Genomic DNA, 20,914 nt, shown 5'->3' on the forward strand with positions numbered 1-20,914 from the left:
CTGCACAAACAGGCCCCAGTGAGGAGGAAGATAAATGGGCTAGGTGCTGTAAGATTTCCAAATAACACATGCTGTAAATACAGTACCATGAATAGTTTTGCTCAGATCCTTTAATCCAACTCCATGTATTACACAGTTTGCAGCAGCTCCTCCTGAAACTTCTACAAACGGGCTCCAGGTAAAATCCCACATCCCTGGCCCAAGGATGCTGTTTGGCCTTGAAACACAATTTAAAATCTCTTGCTAATGGGCTACCCTCAAATTTCAGTGCTACTGTGGGACTCCCACCCCCAAATCTCCATGTTGGGGAGGCTTCTCCTGAGCAGAGCCAGGGTCTCCAAGCAGCCAAGGCTCAGCTTTTCCCACAGCTGCAAGGAAAGTAACACTTGCAAGCCCCCTGTAAGGAAAGTGAACCAGACCAAAGCTGGCAAAAAAAACTCACAAAAAAACATTCAGGAAGGATCTCATCCTTCCACAACACACACTGCCTAGAAAAGTTTCAGTTCTACTTTTTTTTTTTGTTTTAGAAACAATTCAGACATTTAACTGTGCCATCAGACAAAGCAGGAGTCATTTATAGAAGAAAGCTCTAAGTGGCCTTGACACACAAATGGAGTCAATTAACCTGCAAGGAGAAGTCAGGGGAACAGGCTGATGAGAAAGCAGCAGTTACGTAATTTGTCCTGGGCTCGGTCTGTCTGTTCTCAAAGTCAGCAGCTTGTCCTACTGAGGCTGAGGAGCAGCATCTGCCCAGCCTCCTCCAGCAGTGCCTCCTTGCTCCACTGCTCTTCCTTTTAGAGCTCTACTGGACCCACATCCCCTGAAACACTGATTTTCAAACTCCTAATCCCTCCCCAAACTCCCAAGAGCCAGATTTTTTAACTCCTTCGGGAAAACGGCCAATGATCCCCCCGCATGCTGCGCTTCCCTCCTTCGTGCTGGCACCAAACCCCTCTGGCAGCACCATGTGGGCTCACCCATCACCCTGGTGTCCCAGACCAACACTCAGATGTCACAGGAGGTCAGTTACTCGCATCCTCAGGGCCTTCCTGACGTTGTCCTCTGCCACCCTTGAGAAGTGACACTGCAGCCCAGCACAGCCACACACCCCAGCTTGGTGCCTCCAGCTTTAAGCCTCTACAGAGCAAGTAGCTTAAGGGTAGAAGCCCCCTTTTACACAATTCTATTGGCAAAAGGTAGCAACCCCTTTGAGCAGTTTTCTTACCTCTGAATCTATGCAACATTACAGAAAAGGACAAACAAGCCTGTCAAGAAGCAACTGTCTCTTGGAGCAGTCTAGGTCAAGCTCAGTTGTGGTTGCTCCAGACCATGGTGAGAAGCTCTCCCAGCCCGTGCCGGCTGGAGGCGCGAGCCTGGCCATGCGGCCCGGGATAAGCTGGACACTTGGAAGAGAGCTGGGGAATCCAGGCCGCTGCCAAAGGGAGGTTACTGTTGTGTTATTGCACTGGGACATTCAAAACGGTATCTGACACAAATGCTGAAAGAGAAAAATTAATACACACATCACTGTGCTACAAAAGCTGTAGGCCTTTGAATGGTGGTCGATTTATTCTTCATGGTTATCTTCAAACGCACAGCTCTGATCTCCTCTCTAATCACATCACAGACAGGGTCAGAAAGGAAGCATGGAAAAATACAAACCAAGTAGACCACATCACATGTGTCTCCAAAGGTCTAAGGCACGAGAGAAACCAAAAGGCAGCATCTGGAAAGTTTTACTTTTTATTTTTCTAAAATACAAATGTCTGTCTTGTGTTAGTAACTTTAATATGATAGGCCAAATGCATCCAGTAAAAAGGAGGCACTGGCTACAGAATTCAAAATACTGAAGGTATTTTCTGGAAAGAAATTTATTCTGTTGATCTACACTTTAGATACAACATTGAATCAAATTCATTAGTTATTATTTTTACATCAGAATCTTTGAAGTTTGGGACTAATAAACTGGAACTTGAAAAGTTTTTAAAGTAAACTCCTATTAATGTGTAGATATGGATCCATAAAAAACATAACCAAGAATTTTATACACTTTATTAAAAGATCAAAAAATAAACAATAACAATATAGAAGTAACATACTAAAATGAGTAGCATTATGCACATTTCTAAAGCACGTACAAGCACTACAGCAATATAATGTGGCAAAAAGAAAAATAAATTCAAAGCGTACACCCTGTTGGTAGCAGTTGAGGGAATGAACTATTGTGTTATGGAACTGAAATATTGCATTAACCTACGCCTGTCTGGATCCAATGATATTTTAATTTCTTACAATTCCACAGGGCTAAGTGTAATCATTTGTATATATTTTCTAAACTATACCATTAAATTGATATCTAATGTTTCCCTTACTTTGTTTTACCAGAAATGCCTATGAAAAGAAGAATGTGCTTCAAAGATCTACTTTACACAGTACAGTATAAATGTTTTTATATATTTAAATTAAAAATTAACAAATTTAGGAGAACATTCTCTCTTTGATTTTAGTGATTGCCTAAAATACAATTCTCTATTTATAAAAAAAAATAGTGACCTGTTGTCAGGTGATATAATAAAGGGTGGGGAGTTGGTTCATTTTCATGATCTAAAATAAAAATATAATAAAACCAAAGCTAATCGGAAAGAAAAAAAAAAATCCCATAATCCAATCTAAGAATGGTCTTATCATCCCCTCATCTGCTAGGATACAAAAGCCATGGCAACAAAATCATTTGGCTTCCACCACTATCAAATAGCATCTGTGTACAGTAATAAAGAACTGGAACCTTGTAATTCGGTGTCAGGTAATTCTCTCTGTTGTGTGTCTGGAAAAATAACTTCATTTTATTTAAGAGTTGTGTTATTTTTGCATGTTTAAATATCTCCTTTGAGAGGCAGATAGAGTTATTTTTGATGATAGAGGATGTCAGTAAAGATCACTAGCAAAGATTTAAGCAGTGTTATCATGATCATGCTCATACCCCAACGAAGTCTGACCAGCTATGATTCATTTCGCATAGTGCAAAATATTTTTCTCTCACGATCCTAGAAATGAGAAAGAGCTTGATTATAGAAATTGATTACAGCAAAGGGAAGCCTTAATAAGGTGGGAGTAGAACTATCTGATTATTTTGTATTAAAATCTAGGATATCACAACACCACAAAGAGAGGCAACATTCGATTTTTCCCTGTTTTAAAGACCCCGGGGCTGCACGATGTCACGACTCTGACTCAAGAAACCACTCACCAACACAACCCCGTGGTGCAGTGAGGGTTGGCATCGCCAGGAGACAGGAACCTCTGAGGTGCCAGGAGTGCTGGCTGAAGAGTGGGTCTTGCACTTGGCAGTGACAGCTCAGCCACCAACCCTGGGGCGGGTGGGAAAGGGAGACAGTGACATCGGGTGCCACCACCCACCAGTTCTGCTCTGGAGGACTCAGTTCATTGCTTGAGTCAAAACCAGCCTCGTGGCAAAACCAGCGACTCTTCTGTAGCAAAACTGGGACTTGCGTTTTGCCAAAAAATAAAAAATAAAATAAAAAAAATCCAACAAAAACCTGAACTTGTTCCAATCAAAAATAAATGGGTCAACACAGGCGCTTCAGCTTCTTCAAAATCCCCTGGTACTGCTGAGCCCCGGCAGTACCAACACAAACAGGAACACGAGGCTGCTCAGCAGGCTGAGCTGGGGGCCCACAGCTGTGGGTGGTAGCAACTCAAAGGGGCTTGTTAACCCCAGCCTGGAGCATCCAGTGGCCACACTGCCATCAGCCTCCACCTCCCTGTCCCAACACCACCCAGCAGCGCCACTGGCAGCACTGCTGTGTGCCTCTCAAAGGAACACCACGGCTGTTGTACAGCAGAGGGAACTGGGCCCAGACAATCCCAATCCATCCCTGTCCATCCACTGCTCACCAGTCCCTTCCATTTTGATACCTCGCACCAAAAGGTTAAAAAAGAGAAATCGGTAAGTTGTGACATCTCAAATTCCTGCTGGGATTTAAAACACTTGCCACAATGACAGTCACCTCCCACAGACAAACAGTTCCAGCAAGAAATAGGATTAGGTGCTAGGAAAAATGTGTGTGTGCTGCCATGGACCTAGTGGTCCTAATAGGATTCACCGAGAACACAACCTATCAGAAACATAACCTGGGGTGTGTTTGAAAATGTAGGCTGATTAAAAATAGTAATTTGAATCTTTGCTAGTGACCTTACTAATTAATTCCACACTGTTTCCCATTCTCTGTGCTGCAGGTTGGAGCTGACCTGTTATCAGTCTGCTGTATAATAAGCTATGGCAAACTACAAAGCTTTTACAACAGCAAAGCAACATCATGCTTTCAGATAAGTTTTATAGCAAAAAACTCCTCCTTTTCAAAGCCTTAGTAATACCTATCTCTTTTACAAACTTTTCCTGTATTATTACAGACTTTTTATATTCAAAATAAGTTCCAAGGATTTCTTTCGTGGACTATGTACATAAGTGCAAAAAAGGTGTGTCTCACACATTCGTACACTAACTGAATCAGTTTAACTGCAGCATATTTGTATCTTCAACACTGTTACGGGGTCATTCCACAATATTTTTTTTTCTTATGTACAGTTTTTGCTAATATAAATTAGTATTAAAATAGTTATATGTGTAATTATTTAGCCCTGATCATAACGTAATCATGTGACTGCTCAATTTCTGGAAAAAAAGAAAATTGCAGGCAAAGCTACAGTACTGAAACGGATTAATTCTGAATTTCCACTGTGTGAATGAATGTGAAATGAAAGCAAGACCGGTCACTACGTTGTAAATACAGGCTGCCATGTTTCCGAAGTGAAAATACTGTGGAATAACCCTTGCCACACAACAATTTCTACAAGCTATAAAACCTGACTCTAAATCCATGTGTTGTAAACTTCTTGACTGAAAAAGTGACCTTAAAGACACAAATTCAGCGTTCACATGGGACTTTGGGATTTTAAAAATATTCAATCATATCTTTATCTGACAGTATCGAACTGTACCTTTAACAAGCTCATACTGTTACACATCACTTTTAATTTACATGTGAAAATTTCACAAATAATGTATACAAAGGTAGCCATGTTGTAGTTTTGTTGCCATAGCAACAACAACTTAATATAATTAGTTAACAATGAATCTATCATTGTAGGAGTTACATACAAAGTTAATTTTGTTCTTAAACTGTAAACTATACAAACTAGTTATGGACTGTATTCTATACCTTACCATGCTTCAGTGTTGGTTTAGAATATAACTAAATGGGCTGAATACATGTATTAAAAATTTTAAACTTTCTCTAACTCTCCTTCAAAATTAAATTCATTAGTTACTAAAGATATCAAAAAAAGCAATAATGAAAACCTTAAAAACTAATGATAGAGAAATGAAAATATATGACATGAATTAATGTGTTGTAGCCTAGTAACAATGTGTTGTAGCTCTATTTACATTTGGATTAGGCTATCAACTATTTTTTTTTAAAGTTATTACAGTCTTTAACATACAGTATATACTCTAAGGCCTTCAACAGGCACATGGTAAAATCAGGTCAATATCAAACTAAATCCATTCAACAGGAATGGGAAATTAGATTTTCCTCATAAATTTCACCTTTTTCAATTTTCATGTCTGTGAAATGTACAAGGGATAAACAAAACGAGGACTCCAGTTTCTCAATCGTTGTGTACCCGCGTGTCCTAGAGCTACTCTACCGCGCCAGCCACGGCCCGCGGGGCGGAGGGGACATCTCGACATCTCGCCGGCACACGCGTCTCCTCCTCCAGCCGCTGCGCCCACGACACACACCCATCTCCAGCGCCGCCTCCGCGGGGGTCCCGGCTCCGGCGGGATGTCCACCGGCACACGCGCCGGGAGGACCCACCCCGGGAACCCAGAATACCTGCGGTCGGCGGCCAGCCCGGCCGTGCTGCCCTTCAGGAACACTCCGAGCACGGTGCGGGACAGCGAGGAAGGATGGCAGGGAGGAGAAGCGCGTCGGAGTGCTCGGGAAGGGGGCCCGCGCGGGCTGGCCAAGGGAGGTAATGGTTTCTAGAACATTGCGATGCAAAAATACACAGTCAAAAATCATCAGCTAGAAATTTCCAACTAAAAAACACGGCTGATTGTGAAATCATGTTCCAAATTACTAAAAACACTGTATTTAACAAAAATAATCTTAATAGTTTTATGAATCCATTTTATTTTAAATCCCTCTTTTATTGTCTGCTTATGTTACAGTTTAGTAGTAGTACTTTTTATTGAAACTACTAACAACCTTTTCTCGTGAAAATGATCAATCTCAGCTTTCATTTTCCCTCTGCATGACCCGTTTTATCCAAGTTTCAGCATTTCTTGCATATTGTTTGCATAAGGCTGAGAGAAATGGACAAAGAGAAATAACTTTGGATAAATAAAAAATATAGGTTCATGGAAAGTGGGAAGCTTATAAAAATGTCACTAAAATTATATCGATTTAAACAAACTTACATACATCTCTTGTCAAATAAAGGATGATATTCATGCTTTTATGACATTTGTTTAGAGTCACTAACTAGCTCTGTGACTTTGTAATAGTCTATTTAGGAAATTTATAGTCTGGCGACTGTTTTTTTTTCTTTTCTTTCTTGAACAAAGAAAATTAGAGCAAGTCATTGCACAACTAGTTTAAATAGTGCTACCTCAAAATGGCATTTTTGCCGAGATTGTTTTGAATTTGGTGAAGTTTAGTGCTTCAAGCTTTTCTTTCCTTAAACTCATTTACAAATTAACACTAAATTTGCCAGCAATATAAAAACTGTTGTGGCACCTAATATAACTACCCTGAACATCCCTCATTGGACCTCTTTAATAAAAAATAATCCTTAAACGCGCTTTTTTTTTCAGTGCTTTAAATGTGACATGAAAACAGCTGTATTCTAGGTTTACATTCTATGCACATCTATGCCAGATGTTTAAGTCGATAAATAAAACAGGAGGTTACATCAAAGTGTCAAGATATACAAAAATCCATTTAGCACTGAAAAAATTTCAACCTCCTTGAACTCATAAAGCCATACAAGCTTGAATGCATCCTTTCTGGCTTAAGAAGATCAGCTCTGTTCTTTGTTGAGGCACTGGCACAGGTTGTGCAAAACCCATTTTTGATACACAAATAATTTCAAACAGGAAGTACTCAAATCCACTTTTTCCACTAACAATGTTATGGTTTTGGGAAACAGAAACTCAGTGGTGAAAAGAACAGGTATGTGGTTGCCAATACAAATGAGAGTCATTGATTTCAGGCTGCTTGTGAGCGCAGATGGCTGGGGAACATCTACAGACACAAGCGACTGTCAAAACAATGGGTCCAAAAGGAGGTCTTGGGGGCATGTTTTTTCCTCCCCCTCTCTCAGGGTTTGGTTCAAAGTCTGCTGAAGTGAACAGAGAGATTCCTTCTGGCTCAAGGCCTTTTTGAGCTGGGCTCTTCAAAGGTTCATGTTATGAATGAGTCTCCATGGGCAGATGGTCAGAGCCTGCTCTGGGGCACACAGGGTGCACCCTAAATGGCCCTCTATCACTTGTGGCCCATGGAGATACATATCTAGCAAACTATCTGAGCTCACACTGGAGGAGATGGGGCAAGGAAAACCTCTAATCAGGACAAAGAATTTGAAAAAGAGGAGAAAATGTGGTTGACAGAATTTGGCACTCTACAGGATCACTGTGAGCTCAGGGTCGGCGGCCCTCCAAACACTGGGAGTTGGCCTCTTGCTTGGTTTCAATGACAATTCTCTTTCTCCTTGCATGGAGTTTGTGGATTTACAGCAGCAAATCCATTTCTTCCATAATGCCAATGATACTGTAGAGCTATGACAGGGATGAATTTGGTGGTATCCTCAACCAAAATGCATTCTGCAGCCAGATTGTTCAGCAACGCAGCATAACGACAGGCTGGGCCGTCCAGGGTGCATGGGCTGAAATGGTTTAATTCGTGCGTATGAAAAGGAGGTATTGAGAACTAGCCCTTGTTGTGCAGCAAACATTGCTCTTGATCAAGTAGAAGGTGCCAAAATACATCCACTGACCTACAGGAGCTCCATTAAGACAAATGTTTATCTACAGCAGAAAGCTTATGCCGAGCTTTTTCCTGCTTTGTTACTGCTGTGTTTGCTTTAAAGGGCCAGAGATCACGGAGGAAAAATATCACCCACTTATGGAAAATGGTGATTAAATAAATGGTGCATGCTGACAAAATCTGAAGAAGAGACACAGGAGATTTCAGGCCGAAATGTTTCAGCATGCTTGGTGGAGACAAGCCCCAGGGCTTGGTACTGCCCAGCCTGGGCTGAGCCGTGGCTCTGGGCCCACTCCAGCTAAAGGATGGCATCTGCTCCTCTCCAACGCAATGAGGTTTTGCCCAACTGAAGCTGTCTCACATCACCACCTTTTTTCTGTTGTTTGTTTTGACTGCACCATGAGAACAGCGAGAGAGATTGTGCGCCGTGTTCAGCTGAGAATGCACTTCAATGGACAACAGAGCTGCAGAAATCCCTTGATGCTTTCCCCTGTCTGAGCAAATTGTTCCTGTCCCCTTACTGAGCCTGGGGTTTTGTGGTGTATTTTTTTTTTTCCAAAAGTTTCCAGAATCAGCTCACTGTACTGAAAGGAATACCCTGAGCTGGACTAAAATGACAGCTGTCCTTTCATATCACTTGTACTAAAAATTTGGAGACTATTTGAAGGCAAATTTTAAATGATAAAAGGAACATTTAACACAAGCAACTTTAGCTGACATCAACAGCAAAATCCAGCAAAGGGCAGAACATTCCTGTGTCATGTTTTTCAAGCACATAATTCCTGTTTCCCACGATAACATTTTTAGTAAAAAACAAACAAAACCCCATAAAACCTACAGTATATGAAAACTTAAGACATAACAATAATGAAAAAATGGTATTGAGTATACTTGATAATGATGTACACTTTAAAACAAATCAATAGACTATGATGTAAACAAAACAGTAAGATAACACTTTAAAAACAAGACAAACATTTATCCATCGATAGTATACAGTAAACCAACAGTCCGCTGTGCAGATGCACTTATCAGGATGGTAGTCATAAAATGATTAAGTGTGTTAAAGTAATGTGTTATAAAAGTCTATTATAATTTCCTACTTGTATATCTCATATAACAGAGCGCTGTTTGTTAATTGTTTCTATAGTGCTTTTTTTTTTTCTTTTTTTTTGACATTCCCATTGATCAGTTTTTGGTTAACATGTAGGCTGCAACAGGCTTACTGTAGAGGTGGTAGAGAACGATAGAGGGAGGAGGGGATATATACAGAAAGGCCATGCGCAGCTTCCCACCAAGAAGTCCTGGTGCTCCATAATTTTACTGTTCAGAATTTCAACATGGTCTGCTGCAGGGAAAAGAAAAAACAACAACAACAAAGAAAGAGTGAGAAGTCAATACATCTATATTTTAAGTGTCATTCTAAGAAGATACATTTACATCCTCACTGCATTGCCCAAGAGGTTGTCATTAGTATGTTGCAGAGAGAAAACATTTTATTGCGTTAATTTTCTGACATAGAGTGAAATTGCTAATAACACACTTGGCATCCTCTTAAATCTGCTGTTAGGGCTTTCCCTTTCCTATGAACTTCACGCACACTGACAAGACAAACAGTGAAAGAGGGAGGTGGGTAAATAGTAGTCTGATTTTCGGACAGGATCCCAGGTACAGAGTGACTAAGGAGAGGGTCGAAGGAATCCCTGATCCCTGTTAGCTCTTGTTTCCTTCAGACAGTCACATTAAATCTGATCCTAAGGAGCCACGAGTCAAAGGCAAACTGGGCCCAGAAACAAAACACAGACACAGAAACCCTATGCTCAGGGGACCCTCTTCTGGGAGCAAATGGTCTCTCTTGGGATGTACTTGTGAAAATACTTCCCTGAAAGAACCAACACTTGTCTCCTGCAGAGTTATGCTACCAGGACCTGGCTACCAGAGGAAACTAGCAGCTTAGGGAAGCCCAGGATCTGCAGGTAGGATGAAGACTATGTTGCTTGTGGCATCCATCCTGGTCTTAAACCCACCATGAGCCAGACCCTCACTGCAGCTGAATAGCAGAGCTCTGCTCAGGCCAAGCCGGCCTTGCAGATGCACAGCAACTGCTGCTGACCCAATCCTGCTTACCCCAGGAAAGGAAATGTCACTAGGAGCAAAAGAGAAGTTACACCTTTTCGGCTGACTCATTACCAGAGCATGCTTTGCCACCAACATTGCAAATCCCTGAGGCATCTGCAGGCAGCTGGGAGCCGTGCAGAGCAAGAGCAACCTGTAAACACAGCCCTTGGACCCGGGGGATGCACTGAGGGAGGCTGTGAACACCACAAAACAGGTATTTCAGACACAAGAAAGATTGTTCATTATAAACCATGGGGCTGGTCCGTATCTGTGCTGCAGCTGTTGAATTCCTGTTGAGTCAGCAGAGCATGAAGCCACTGGGGTGCCATGGGCTCAGTCCTTCTGCCTGAGCCAGCCCCACTTTGGGGGATGCAGTGCCTGTGTACAAAGCAATCCACCACAAAGAGAAATACCAAAAAGGAACTTACTGTTCTATCGGGAACTTCTACATCTGTGAAACAAACATGCTGCTACTCAGTTCATCTACTGATAACTGGGATATCTACAGCAAAAAAAACAAAGAACACAACACATTAAAACATTGTCTTGAGATTGGTCTGTTCATTCTCTCTTCAGTATCAAGTTAGTAAGTACGTCAGTGTCTTATAAAACAGGATTCATTCCCAAAAAGTCTTTATTTTGCTATACATTTAAGTACAACATAGCTGCACCACTTCTGATGCCCTGTGGAGTACATGGTGATTGTACTGAGATTCTGACTCCATAGACTACAAGACAGAAATGCCCTTAGACTATCTGGCTGAAACAGGACTCATACAGCCACAGAGTAACACTTCACCAGAATTTCTACTTTCTTCTCATGACCAATACGAGTCAGAGTAAGACCTGCTCTACCTGAAAATAACAACAAAGCACGGAAAAAGACTGGCAATTCCTACTCTGAGCAGTAATGCACTGCCTAGGACTTATACAGGCAAAACTCAAACTGAAAGCCTCGTGACCTCGTGCTAGCAAAAGACTAAAGGATGCCCCTGGAGATATTACTGGCATTCGGCGTGGCTAAGAGCCTCCTACAGAGCAAAGTGACACCCCGATTCCTTTGCAATAGCTCTAAACCTGAGAGCACGACAAATAAAAATGCTAGAATAAGTACTGGGGGAAAAATAAACAAAAGTGTTTGAAATGCCTCTGGTCTAAATGCGAAAAAGTTGTGGCACACCGAATTGTCAGGAAGCATCACTAGGACAAGTTGTGTATATACAGTTCAGGACTGGTGCGGAAGCAGCCATCACACTCAGTATCTTCAGAGGAAAGTTTTGGAGAGAATTATGGCTCGGCAGACATGCACGGAATCCTGTACACTTATGGCAGTGCTACGACAGCACGTACTGCACATCCAGAGTCATTTCTGTAGGGATGGGTGACATGCTACTGGTGTAAAAAAACTTTAGACTTCACAACCTCGTCCCCAATTTTTTTGGTTTTGGTTGTTTAGAGATTTTTTGTAGTTTTTAGAGTCCAATTTTGTAGTGGGGGGAGGCCACTTTGTGTTTCCACTTCCACTTTCCAGCCAGGAGAGGACATGCCAAAATACCACAGGGAAGGATGCTCAGGGTGGTATTTCTGCTTGAGACTGAAAGCAGAAGTGCCGCACGTCTTGCGCGCCAGTTACGCTCGAGAGTTTTACAGCCCATGTTCTGAGGACCTGGGGGGAGGTATGTTTTCAGAGAAGAGCCTGCATCCCTGCCAATCGCCCATCCCTACGCTCCGGCTGGGCTTGCTGCCCATCCCACACACGGCAGGACCGGCCCCTCACCGATCCCCAGACGCACACACGCACACACACACGCACACGCTGCCTCTGCACACCCGAGCCTGCGCCGAGCGGGTCGGGACGATGCTCGACCCCGTACGGGATCCAGCCCTTGCCCGGTCCTCAAGATCTGAACACGTGAAAGAAAGCCATTGAAAGGGCCAAACCTGATTGGCGGTAGCTGTTGCAGCGAAGGGGACGCTGGTGGCAGGAGTTGTTGCTGCAGACACAGTGGTGGGCGTAGCACCGTGCATCATGGGCACTTTCGGAAGGGAACCATGGAAGCGACATACGGGAGGGTGGAGCGTATATATATTTTGTTTGTTTGTTTGTTTTTATGTAACCATGGCAACATGTGGTGGATTTGGGGGCGTGGCAGGAATCACAGCAACAAGCCATGTGACATCGTCATGAAGGACACATCGGGGCGCAGCATGCAATCACAGTGCAAAGCAAGACAGCGTTGGGAAAAAAAATAAACAAGAGAGAAGGGGAAAAGCCAATTACAATTATAATTAAGGAAAAAACCAAAACATTCTCAACACTTAGTACATTTATAAGCAGAACAATGATGTATTAGACTCCGAGGGCCAAATTTCCAAAGGGGGGAGAGGATGGGTGTGCTAGCAAAAGCCCACGTCAGCTCGCACCCGTGGGGAGTTAGACACAGCCAGTGCACGTTCCTTTGGGTGGGGACATTTTGGCAAGCGCACCCTCCCGCCCACCTGGGAAAGCTTGTCCCCTTCCCTCCCCACCCCATCCCCGCCAGCAACCAGAGGTACATGATGCACTTTGCAGCGGCTGCCGCAGCCCTTTCACCAGGTTTTCTGGTCTCTCTCTAGCGGGGACATGTTTCGGCACGGGACAGAGCTGGAGGCACAGCAAACAAGTGGCTGGCAGCCCGAGCTCTCTCCATACATATTTCAGCATGCTCCCTTTCCACCCTAGTTCTAGAGGATTTGGCAAAACTCCCCTCTTGCGGGGTCGGGGGATGGGGGATGGAGAGGGGAAGGGACCGAGAGGGAAGAATACACAAATGCATCTGAACAGCTACAGTTTGCAGGAAGAGCATCCAAAAGGACAACACAGCAGCAGGGAGCTCGGCAACCTCCTGAAGCTGCGCGTCCCACAGAGCACAATACTGGAGGGGGATGCTCTGGTGCACACATGGGCATCCCCCAAACCCTGGGGGATTTTGCTGGGCCAAGGCACCCGCAAGAAGACCCAGCCATCCCCATAAACATGCGGTGGGGAAGCACACTTGCCTTCCCCTCCACCCCAGCAGGCATGTCCAGCCCCAGCAGGGAAGGAGCGTGTGCCTGTGGGCTGGCCATACTCCAGCTGTGAGATGTTAGAGCGTGTGGGTTGGGGTTTCCTACAGACAGAAGTGTGTTTGAAGGACTCAGCTCCCCGTCATGCAAGCGGTGTGTCCTCCCTGTGCTATAGGGATGGGGAGGTTCAAGAGCAGAGTGCTTAGTCAGTCATGCCAAAGCTTTCAGACCTGCTCTTGGAAAGCCTTGCGCCCTCCCCTCCTGCTCCCGCCTCTCTCCCTCTGGCTGAAGCGGGCACACACCTGGATGCTGGTGGTCTTGTATAACCTTGGCTGGAGGATGAAAGCTCAGCTTTCACCCGCCCTGCTGTGCCCAGCAGCTGTAGACGGAGGGGAAGGTCCTCAAAGGCCTGCACAGGTTTCAATAAGACCCAGATGCTGAGCCTGAACACAGTGGTTCCTGCAGCACTAAGTAGCATGTTCTCAGCCCTGCCACCTCATTGCATCCCATGTGCATATACAGTGGAGCCTCCCTACCATCCTCTGTACCTGCACACCTGACACTACCCTACAGAGATGACTCTTCAGCCAGTCCATGGTCCAAGCCCTGCTTCTCTCACTGTACAAGCAGTGCCCTGCTCTGTCAGAGGGGCTGACCCCAGACATGTTCCTCCTTAGCACCTTTGTTAAATCAGTCTTCTAAAATGTCCTCAAAAGGACTACCAAAAATCCAAACTCTAATCTGCCTGATGCTTGATACAAAAAAAAAACAAAAAACAAAAAACCAACAAAAAACAAACCAACAGGATCCTCCCATTGCTATTTCCTTTTGATAGATGACTTAAATGGGTTGTAAAGACATTTTAAGTGACAAATTTTTGTCTCTGCAGCGGAACTAAATAGGGGTGGGAACACATCACCTTGGATTCTCTTATTATAATTCACATAAACACTGCACTGCACAGAAATTAAAAGGGATACAACCATTTAAGCCTTAAAGAAGACAGCAAATAGACAGTCACACCACTCAGCCACCCAGGTTCTCACTGATGCATACTAACTTGCAGTCTCTTTCAGATTAGGAAAAGTTGAGAAGTTTGTGTAGAAAAACCTACCAACGCTTGCAGTGGGTGTCATGCACAGAACTGACCCTGCACACCATGCATTGAAGCGTGGAAAGATGAACAAAAGGGATATTTCATTAGTGAAGCTTCAGTGTTAGATATCACTTTTAACTAAAAAGCAGGTATTCTCTTTGCAGCATTCAGTATTTAAGCACATGCAAATAGATTCTGCATATTGGTACATAAATAGTTTAAACTCAGTTTTAAGAGATCATAGCAAACCAAATTAATTCTTTAATTCTTGGGTAGTAGGGAATATACTTCTTCTCCCACCTTGGTATCAAATTATATGACTGATCTCAGAAATCAGGGCTGTTTGGGTTTTTTTTGGTATTGGGTATGCTGACTTCTTTCTGATCATGTCAGCAGAAAACAAATTGCCCTTGGAGGAATGTCATACTCATGTTAAAACTGACTTTCCAAAAGCAATTTACTCCTGCAAGCAGGGACTGGGATTCAAAGTCTCTAGTTTTAGCTGAAAGAGGCATTTTTTTTCTAGACTTAAAACAATTGTAGTCATGATGCCATTTTCAGTGGACACCCTGAATTCTCCCCCCGTGGCAACCCACCATGCTGATCTCTCAATAACTGAACAGTAGATACTAAGAAAAGCAACAGCTCATTTCCCCTCCCCACAGTGAGAACTGTGACGTGCCACCTCTCTGCTTTGCCTTCCAGAGCGCTGCGAAGGCTGAGCCCAGATCTGCAGCCTGATGGGTAACGTAAATTCATCAGAGACCCATTCTCTGACTGGAAATCTGCTGCTCTGCCCAGCGTTAATGTCCTCAAGTGAGAGCAGGGGCCTGCAAGCAGACCTGTTACACATCAGCCCTGCGTGTAATTTCATTGCCATGAGACAGGGCACCCCGGCACAGCGAGCGCTGGGCAAAGCTGATTTATGGCGCTCGCATCAGAAATGCGTGTCCTTATGTCAACTTTGGCAACTGCGACCTCGAGGAAGAGGAGCATTCAGCCAGCTGGGGGCCTTGGCATTCTCAAAGGTGTCAGTGTTTCCTGAGGTACTTCGCTTGGCACCCAACAGAGCTGCGGTAAGGTCAGCTCAGCCCAACCCCCTCGACAGCACTTTGCAGAGCACAAGGTGGGAGGCTACTACTCGAGTCCCTTTCTCCATCTTTTCCTATGAGAATCCACTTCCCTGGAAGAACAACTTGGCAGCTGCTGAGTTCTAAGTGTCTCCAAGGCTTCTCGTAACAGAAAGGGCACACGAGCACAGGGTTTAGGTCCCCGCTCCACCTGAGAGTTTGGTCTCAGGACAGGACTGTCTCTAAAGCTTTTCCCCTGACCCCAAGACACAGCAAGGCCAAGGTTCAGGTCCACTGTGTGTTCACCTCCAAGGGTCAGCCCAGAGAAACACTTTGTATATTTTTGTGAATATCATCTGGCAAGTAAATATAGCATTAAACATTAAAAGCACTGGACATTAATTTTCTCATGATGCTCTGAATGATAATAATGATACTAAAACACGAGTTATCAGCTCTGGAATATTCCTAATTCAGCCACTTACAATGCTTACTACTCTAAGCAGGTTTTGTTTTTCATTTGGTTGCAGTGAGCAGATGTTAATTGGCCAGTCAGCAGTCAGTCACATCTGCCATGTTAATATTTCCAGTCCTATATGGATTACTGAACTGCATCTTTCAATTTTACTCTGAGACCTTAAAGGTACAATAAAAGCTGGGAGTTAAATTGCTTTTAAAAAGCTTAGGGTATCGCACTGGTCAAAAGACAAGCAAGAGGGAAATATATGCCTTTAAAGACGATTATGTAATTCGTATTTACTAAAGACAAACCATTCCCTCTATAAACATCACAGCTGCTGGAATATGTAGGTCACTGAGACAGAAGCTCATGAAGATACCTGCAGCATCAAGAGAGCAGGCATAGAGGTCCATAAGACATTTTAATATGAGTGCGTAAGAGCGCTACGCAAGAGTTAAAGAATTAATTTGGGATTAACCAGTTGAACCATAAGGAGGAGAAACAGAAAGTATGAATTCAAGAAACATGCAGACATTTTTCTTAGTTTGACTGCTTAAAAAAACCCCAAACCACACAAAAAAATGCTAAGAAGGGACTTTTACGAGTGAAAAGCTCTGAATTGTAGTACGTGAAGGGAAAAAAAAGTCAAACAGATGTTAATTTTTCATCCATTTTTAACATGAAACTACACACCAATACTCTTTTGCTAAGGACTCTTACAAATCTGCTCATTAGCTGAACACTGAGGTCATAAAATAAACAACCATGATGGTGGGGAAAGCAAGGAGATGCTTACCTGTGGGGATGAATGTAGGCTGTTGCAACTGCATGTTGGCTAGAGCCTGTTGGTAGTGGAAAACGCTTGGGTTAAAGACTGTGGTGGCACCATTGTTTTTTTCAAGTGCTGGCCTCTTTGGTAAAGGTTGAAGTGCACCAGGCGGCAGGGCCTGTGGATAAGGGATCATTAAAGACAAGTGGAGTAAATAAAGGGGCCCAGATGTAGGTCATGCATGCAATAAATAATAGGGGGTCTTGGCTGCAAATCACCTGCAACTGTGATCAACTTAGCGAGACAGGAAAGAGAAGAGCAGCTAAGTCACAGTACAAGTAGTAGATGAAACAACAGCTTCACTAGGTAAGCAGTTAGTAAATGCACTAGGAGAAGGGGGGAGTCCAGAAGGAGGAGGGATGCTAACGAGCTTTCGAGCAGGACTGACTTGGGCACAGAGGTAAAAAAAAGCATGAGGAGAAGGAAGGGGAGAGCTGATCACCTGGGTAGGGTGCTACAAAGAGCAGTTGCAGGCAACAAGCATTAAAAAACCCGAAACAAACAGGTAAGAAAAATATAGTAGATGACTATTTTAAAACAGTAAGATTAGCATAAGCAACAAATGCCATGGGAAAAAAAGGGAAGTTTGTCTCTGGTTCAACACCTGCCTACATGTATGTGTGCATGTGTGGAAATGTGCACACTGTGTGCAGCCAACCCAAGTGTCCAGGTGGTAAAGCAGTAGCTGTTGCCAATCACGCACATAACATTACATTTACTGTAAAATGCATTTCCACTTGTTAGTAGAGAGGCTGAGCAACATGGTCAAGACCAGGCCTGATTCTCCACTGCTCACACCAGCAGCACAGCCACCACCAGCACATTTGGACCTGCCCTCACTTTCTAGAAGGTGGCCTCCATCAGTCAAATACTGCTCACTCATTACTAACAGTGGAAAAAGCCATTGACAAATCCCCTCGTTTTGTTCTATCACACCACCAAGCTCCTTCCAGCCTGTTAAACCTGTTTCATGATCAGACTTGGTAAAAAGCATTAACCCAACTCAGGAACTTTTCTCAGTGAGTTACTCATCATTCACCCAAGCGTGTCTCAACAGCAAAGTAGTATGTCAGGTTCTTAGGAGACAGGAATGTTTCTAATGATTTACAGCTTTTCATTGTACCCAAGTAGAAACCACATTTTTTTCTCCACATTGTGATAGAAAAGGGTCCTTTTTAATTATGCCCCGCAGTCCTTTTGCACGTAACGCTCCCATTGACGTCAATGAGATTTACGCACGTGGAAGTCATGCAGAATCAGGTCATTTCTGACTAGTTGTTAGTCTGTATCATGTAGCAAAGCAATGGCTGAAAAACAGGGTTATCATTCCTACTTTTTTTTTTTCAACAGGTGACAGTGAATGGTAGGCAATGGAGGAGGTTTGGCTAATGAAGGGTTAAAGCTACAAACAAACAGTACTCAGAAGAAAGGACACAGGTAAAGAGATTTTAAAGCATTATGAAGATCAAGACACAACAGAATGTAAGTGAAAGCTTGCAATAGTTTGTCGCCATCTAGAAACAGGTTTCACTTTAAATTTAATTTGCTATAGGAGACTGCTCATCTGAGAAATGTTAAGTAAGATACTTCCAGGAAAAACATTACTCCATCCTACTTCTATTCACATGGTGGCTTTTGGATGGTTTTAATATTAAAAAAGAAAATTAGAAGAAATTGCATCTGCAAAACTGCCCTCAGACATGCCTACATCCTCTGCTAATGCTAGCAGGCATCCACTGGCAGCATTAGGATTTAAGCTTTCCAGATTTCTTCTGGCTGGTACCAGAAGATAACAGTTAAAGATGGGACAATATTCTCAGACACAGACGCCAAAATCTTTTACTTAAGGTCCACATTTTAGGATGAGGTCTTTGAGGTAAAGATCTAAGAGTTTTCATTTCTAGGTAAGCTCTCATTGGTGTCTATGTTAAATCTGACTGTATCTATATCTCATCTATTTAATGATGGCTACATGAATGTTCCTCCAGGCACAGGAGTCATCTGCAGCTTGGGAGACTGGAGTAGCCTCATGTACATCAGAGAGGTTTTACAGATTAACACTGACTGAAGAACTTGCTGCTTGAATTCATGCTCCTTACAGTGCTAAACAATTATTTTCAGACACTTCCAAAATCTGCCTCAGAAAAAGAATTTACTAATTATAGTGAAGCAACTGTGCCAGGCACATAATAGACTTTTGACTCCCTGCTTCTTGGCCAAAGGCTCTCATCACCCCAAAAAGCACATTATCTCATAATGGCAGTGCCAAAGGCAGAACAGCTGAAGGCTTTGAGGCCTTGCCTCGGCTCTTCACAGGACAATTCCCAAGACCAGCGCTATAGTCAGGAGCACCAACAGGCCATAGGAATGTCAAGGCACAACAGACTATCCCATCATCTCTCCAGCATCACCCTTCCTTCTACCCTGCTATAGCCCCTTGGGAGAAAAGAGCTATGACAGTCCCACCACTGCTCCCTGAACATCAGACAGGCAGAGAAACCCAAATAAATAAATGCAACATCTCCAGAGTAATTTATTCTGACTTCCTTTTCTGCCTGTGTGTTTGTGTGCACACATGGATACACAACCTGTGCAGCATGATCCGGCCACTGCACCGGTGAAAGGGTTAATTCAATTCAGTATCCATGTGATAGCCCTGCACTGATTCCAGTGAACGATTTCCACTACAAAAATGCCAGGCAGCCTCTCATTTTTGGGCTGGGAAGGCCACATTCCTGCTGGAACAAGCATCTGAACAAAGAGGCTTGTGCCACTTCTCTGCATGGCAAGGAAAGCAATCCTTCAGCAAGACTGACAGATAAAAACACACTGCATGCCAAAGTCAAAATTTCCCATGTGCCAGTTAACAAAACTCTATTTTTTTGCAAGACAAGAAATGGATTAAATCTTTGCGACAAACAATATAATTGCACCTGCAAGTTCCCCTGGCATAACAATCTCCTGAGATCAGATCACACTTTCAACCCTCTGCACTCAGCAAAGAGGAGCTGGGTCTGCTGCTTCAGCCCCAGGTGTGACAAATACAGACTGATCTGAGAGGGCTGACGTAGCCCCCATTCCCTGGCAAGCAGCAGAAGCAATGTGAGCTGTTTCCTCTGAAGATTATACATGCTGTTATCACCACTGTGACTCCTCCTCTGGTGAAGTCTTTGAGAAGAGTTCAGAGGAGGCGACATATTCCAACAACATGGTTGCAAGCCTTCCCATGCGTCAGAGCAGGAAGACTATTAACAAGTGACTTATCTCATGGGGTTTTGTTCAGTGGGGGAGTAAAAGGCTCTCCCATTCTCTGCCAGACCGTGTCTCCTCAGAGACGGTGGCTCCTGGAGAGGGCAGCGAGGCACTGTGCAGGTCCTGCCTGCACTGGCTTTGGGAGCAGCGGGAAGTGAGAGACTGCGACGTCATTTACAGCATCATTCCACCACTGCTGGCAGAAGCCAGTCCCTAGTAAGGCTTCCTACTGCTGCTGCCTAAAACTCTGATAAGGAATCCCTTGACTACTTAAACCCAAAAGCAAGTCTTCAGGGAGGATGGGGAGCAGATCAGCCTCTGCTTCCTAGCTCTGGGAATGAGAAGCAACACCAGCTTGATGGTTTCATGGCTCCACTGTGTCCATTCTTCCTTTTTCCCGCAGTAGCTGGGCAATAGCAGCTGGGTTTTTTAGATGTATTGAATCCCTTGTTATTTGAGAAAATGGGAAGGAGTTGTCTTCTATGAAGCCAGGACTGACAGCAGACTGTGAGAATGGCTTTTGCCTCAATCTGAGCATCACAAAACCAAGTAAAACATATTATTTGAGACTCAGAAAATAAGCCAAGGTAGCTTATATGAAGACAGCTTGAAGGCAGAAGTTCAGGGAGCAGATCCTGTGCCTGAGACTGAAGCAAAAGGCACCCAGAGTGAGTTCCCTTTGCTGACACTGTCCCACTGCGACATGAGGGAAGGAACCAGACAGTTCCTCTGAACATGCCACCAAGGTCCTGCACTGAACCTGCTTTAGTTCCCAGCACAGACCTCCAAGGACACTGCTTAGCCCTCTCCCCCCCTAAATCTCACTTGTGCCCATTGCACAGGAACATCCTTGTGCAGGGCAGTACCAGCATGGCACTGCCAGGCAAGGCTGTAATGTTGCGAATACCACAAAAAGTTGCTGGATCTGTCCCACACCACCCAGTCCTCTGGCATTTACAGCCCACTGCAGAC

The 20,914-nt window shown here is 43.8% G+C and overlaps 1 protein-coding gene across 9 annotated transcripts in view; it reads right to left on the bottom strand.

Annotated features, from left to right (window-relative positions):
• Positions 1–2,037: 2,037 nt before the first annotated feature.
• MBNL3 (muscleblind like splicing regulator 3) overlaps positions 2,038–20,914 on the bottom strand; it is a 92,399-nt gene continuing 73,522 nt past the window's right edge. For 6 of the 9 annotated variants that reach the window (XM_017816811.1, XM_017816857.1, XM_017816801.1 and 3 more), the window contains 5 exons: positions 16,658–16,808; positions 14,350–14,385; positions 12,132–12,226; positions 10,619–10,692; positions 2,038–9,420 (listed from right to left, as the gene is read on the bottom strand). In XM_017816811.1, the coding sequence (XP_017672300.1) occupies positions 10,636–10,692; positions 12,132–12,226; positions 14,350–14,385; positions 16,658–16,808 (339 nt within the window). In that variant the 3' untranslated portion in view covers positions 2,038–9,420; positions 10,619–10,635. The remainder of the gene's footprint in view (positions 9,421–10,618; positions 10,693–12,131; positions 12,227–14,349; positions 14,386–16,657; positions 16,809–20,914) is intronic. The other 3 variants (XR_001875142.1, XM_017816820.1, XR_001875143.1) reach the window with 3 other exon arrangements.

This window comes from Lepidothrix coronata, unplaced genomic scaffold, assembly GCF_001604755.1.
Source record: "Lepidothrix coronata isolate B3197 unplaced genomic scaffold, Lepidothrix_coronata-1.0 Scaffold2, whole genome shotgun sequence".
Lineage (NCBI taxonomy): Eukaryota > Metazoa > Chordata > Aves > Passeriformes > Pipridae > Lepidothrix > Lepidothrix coronata.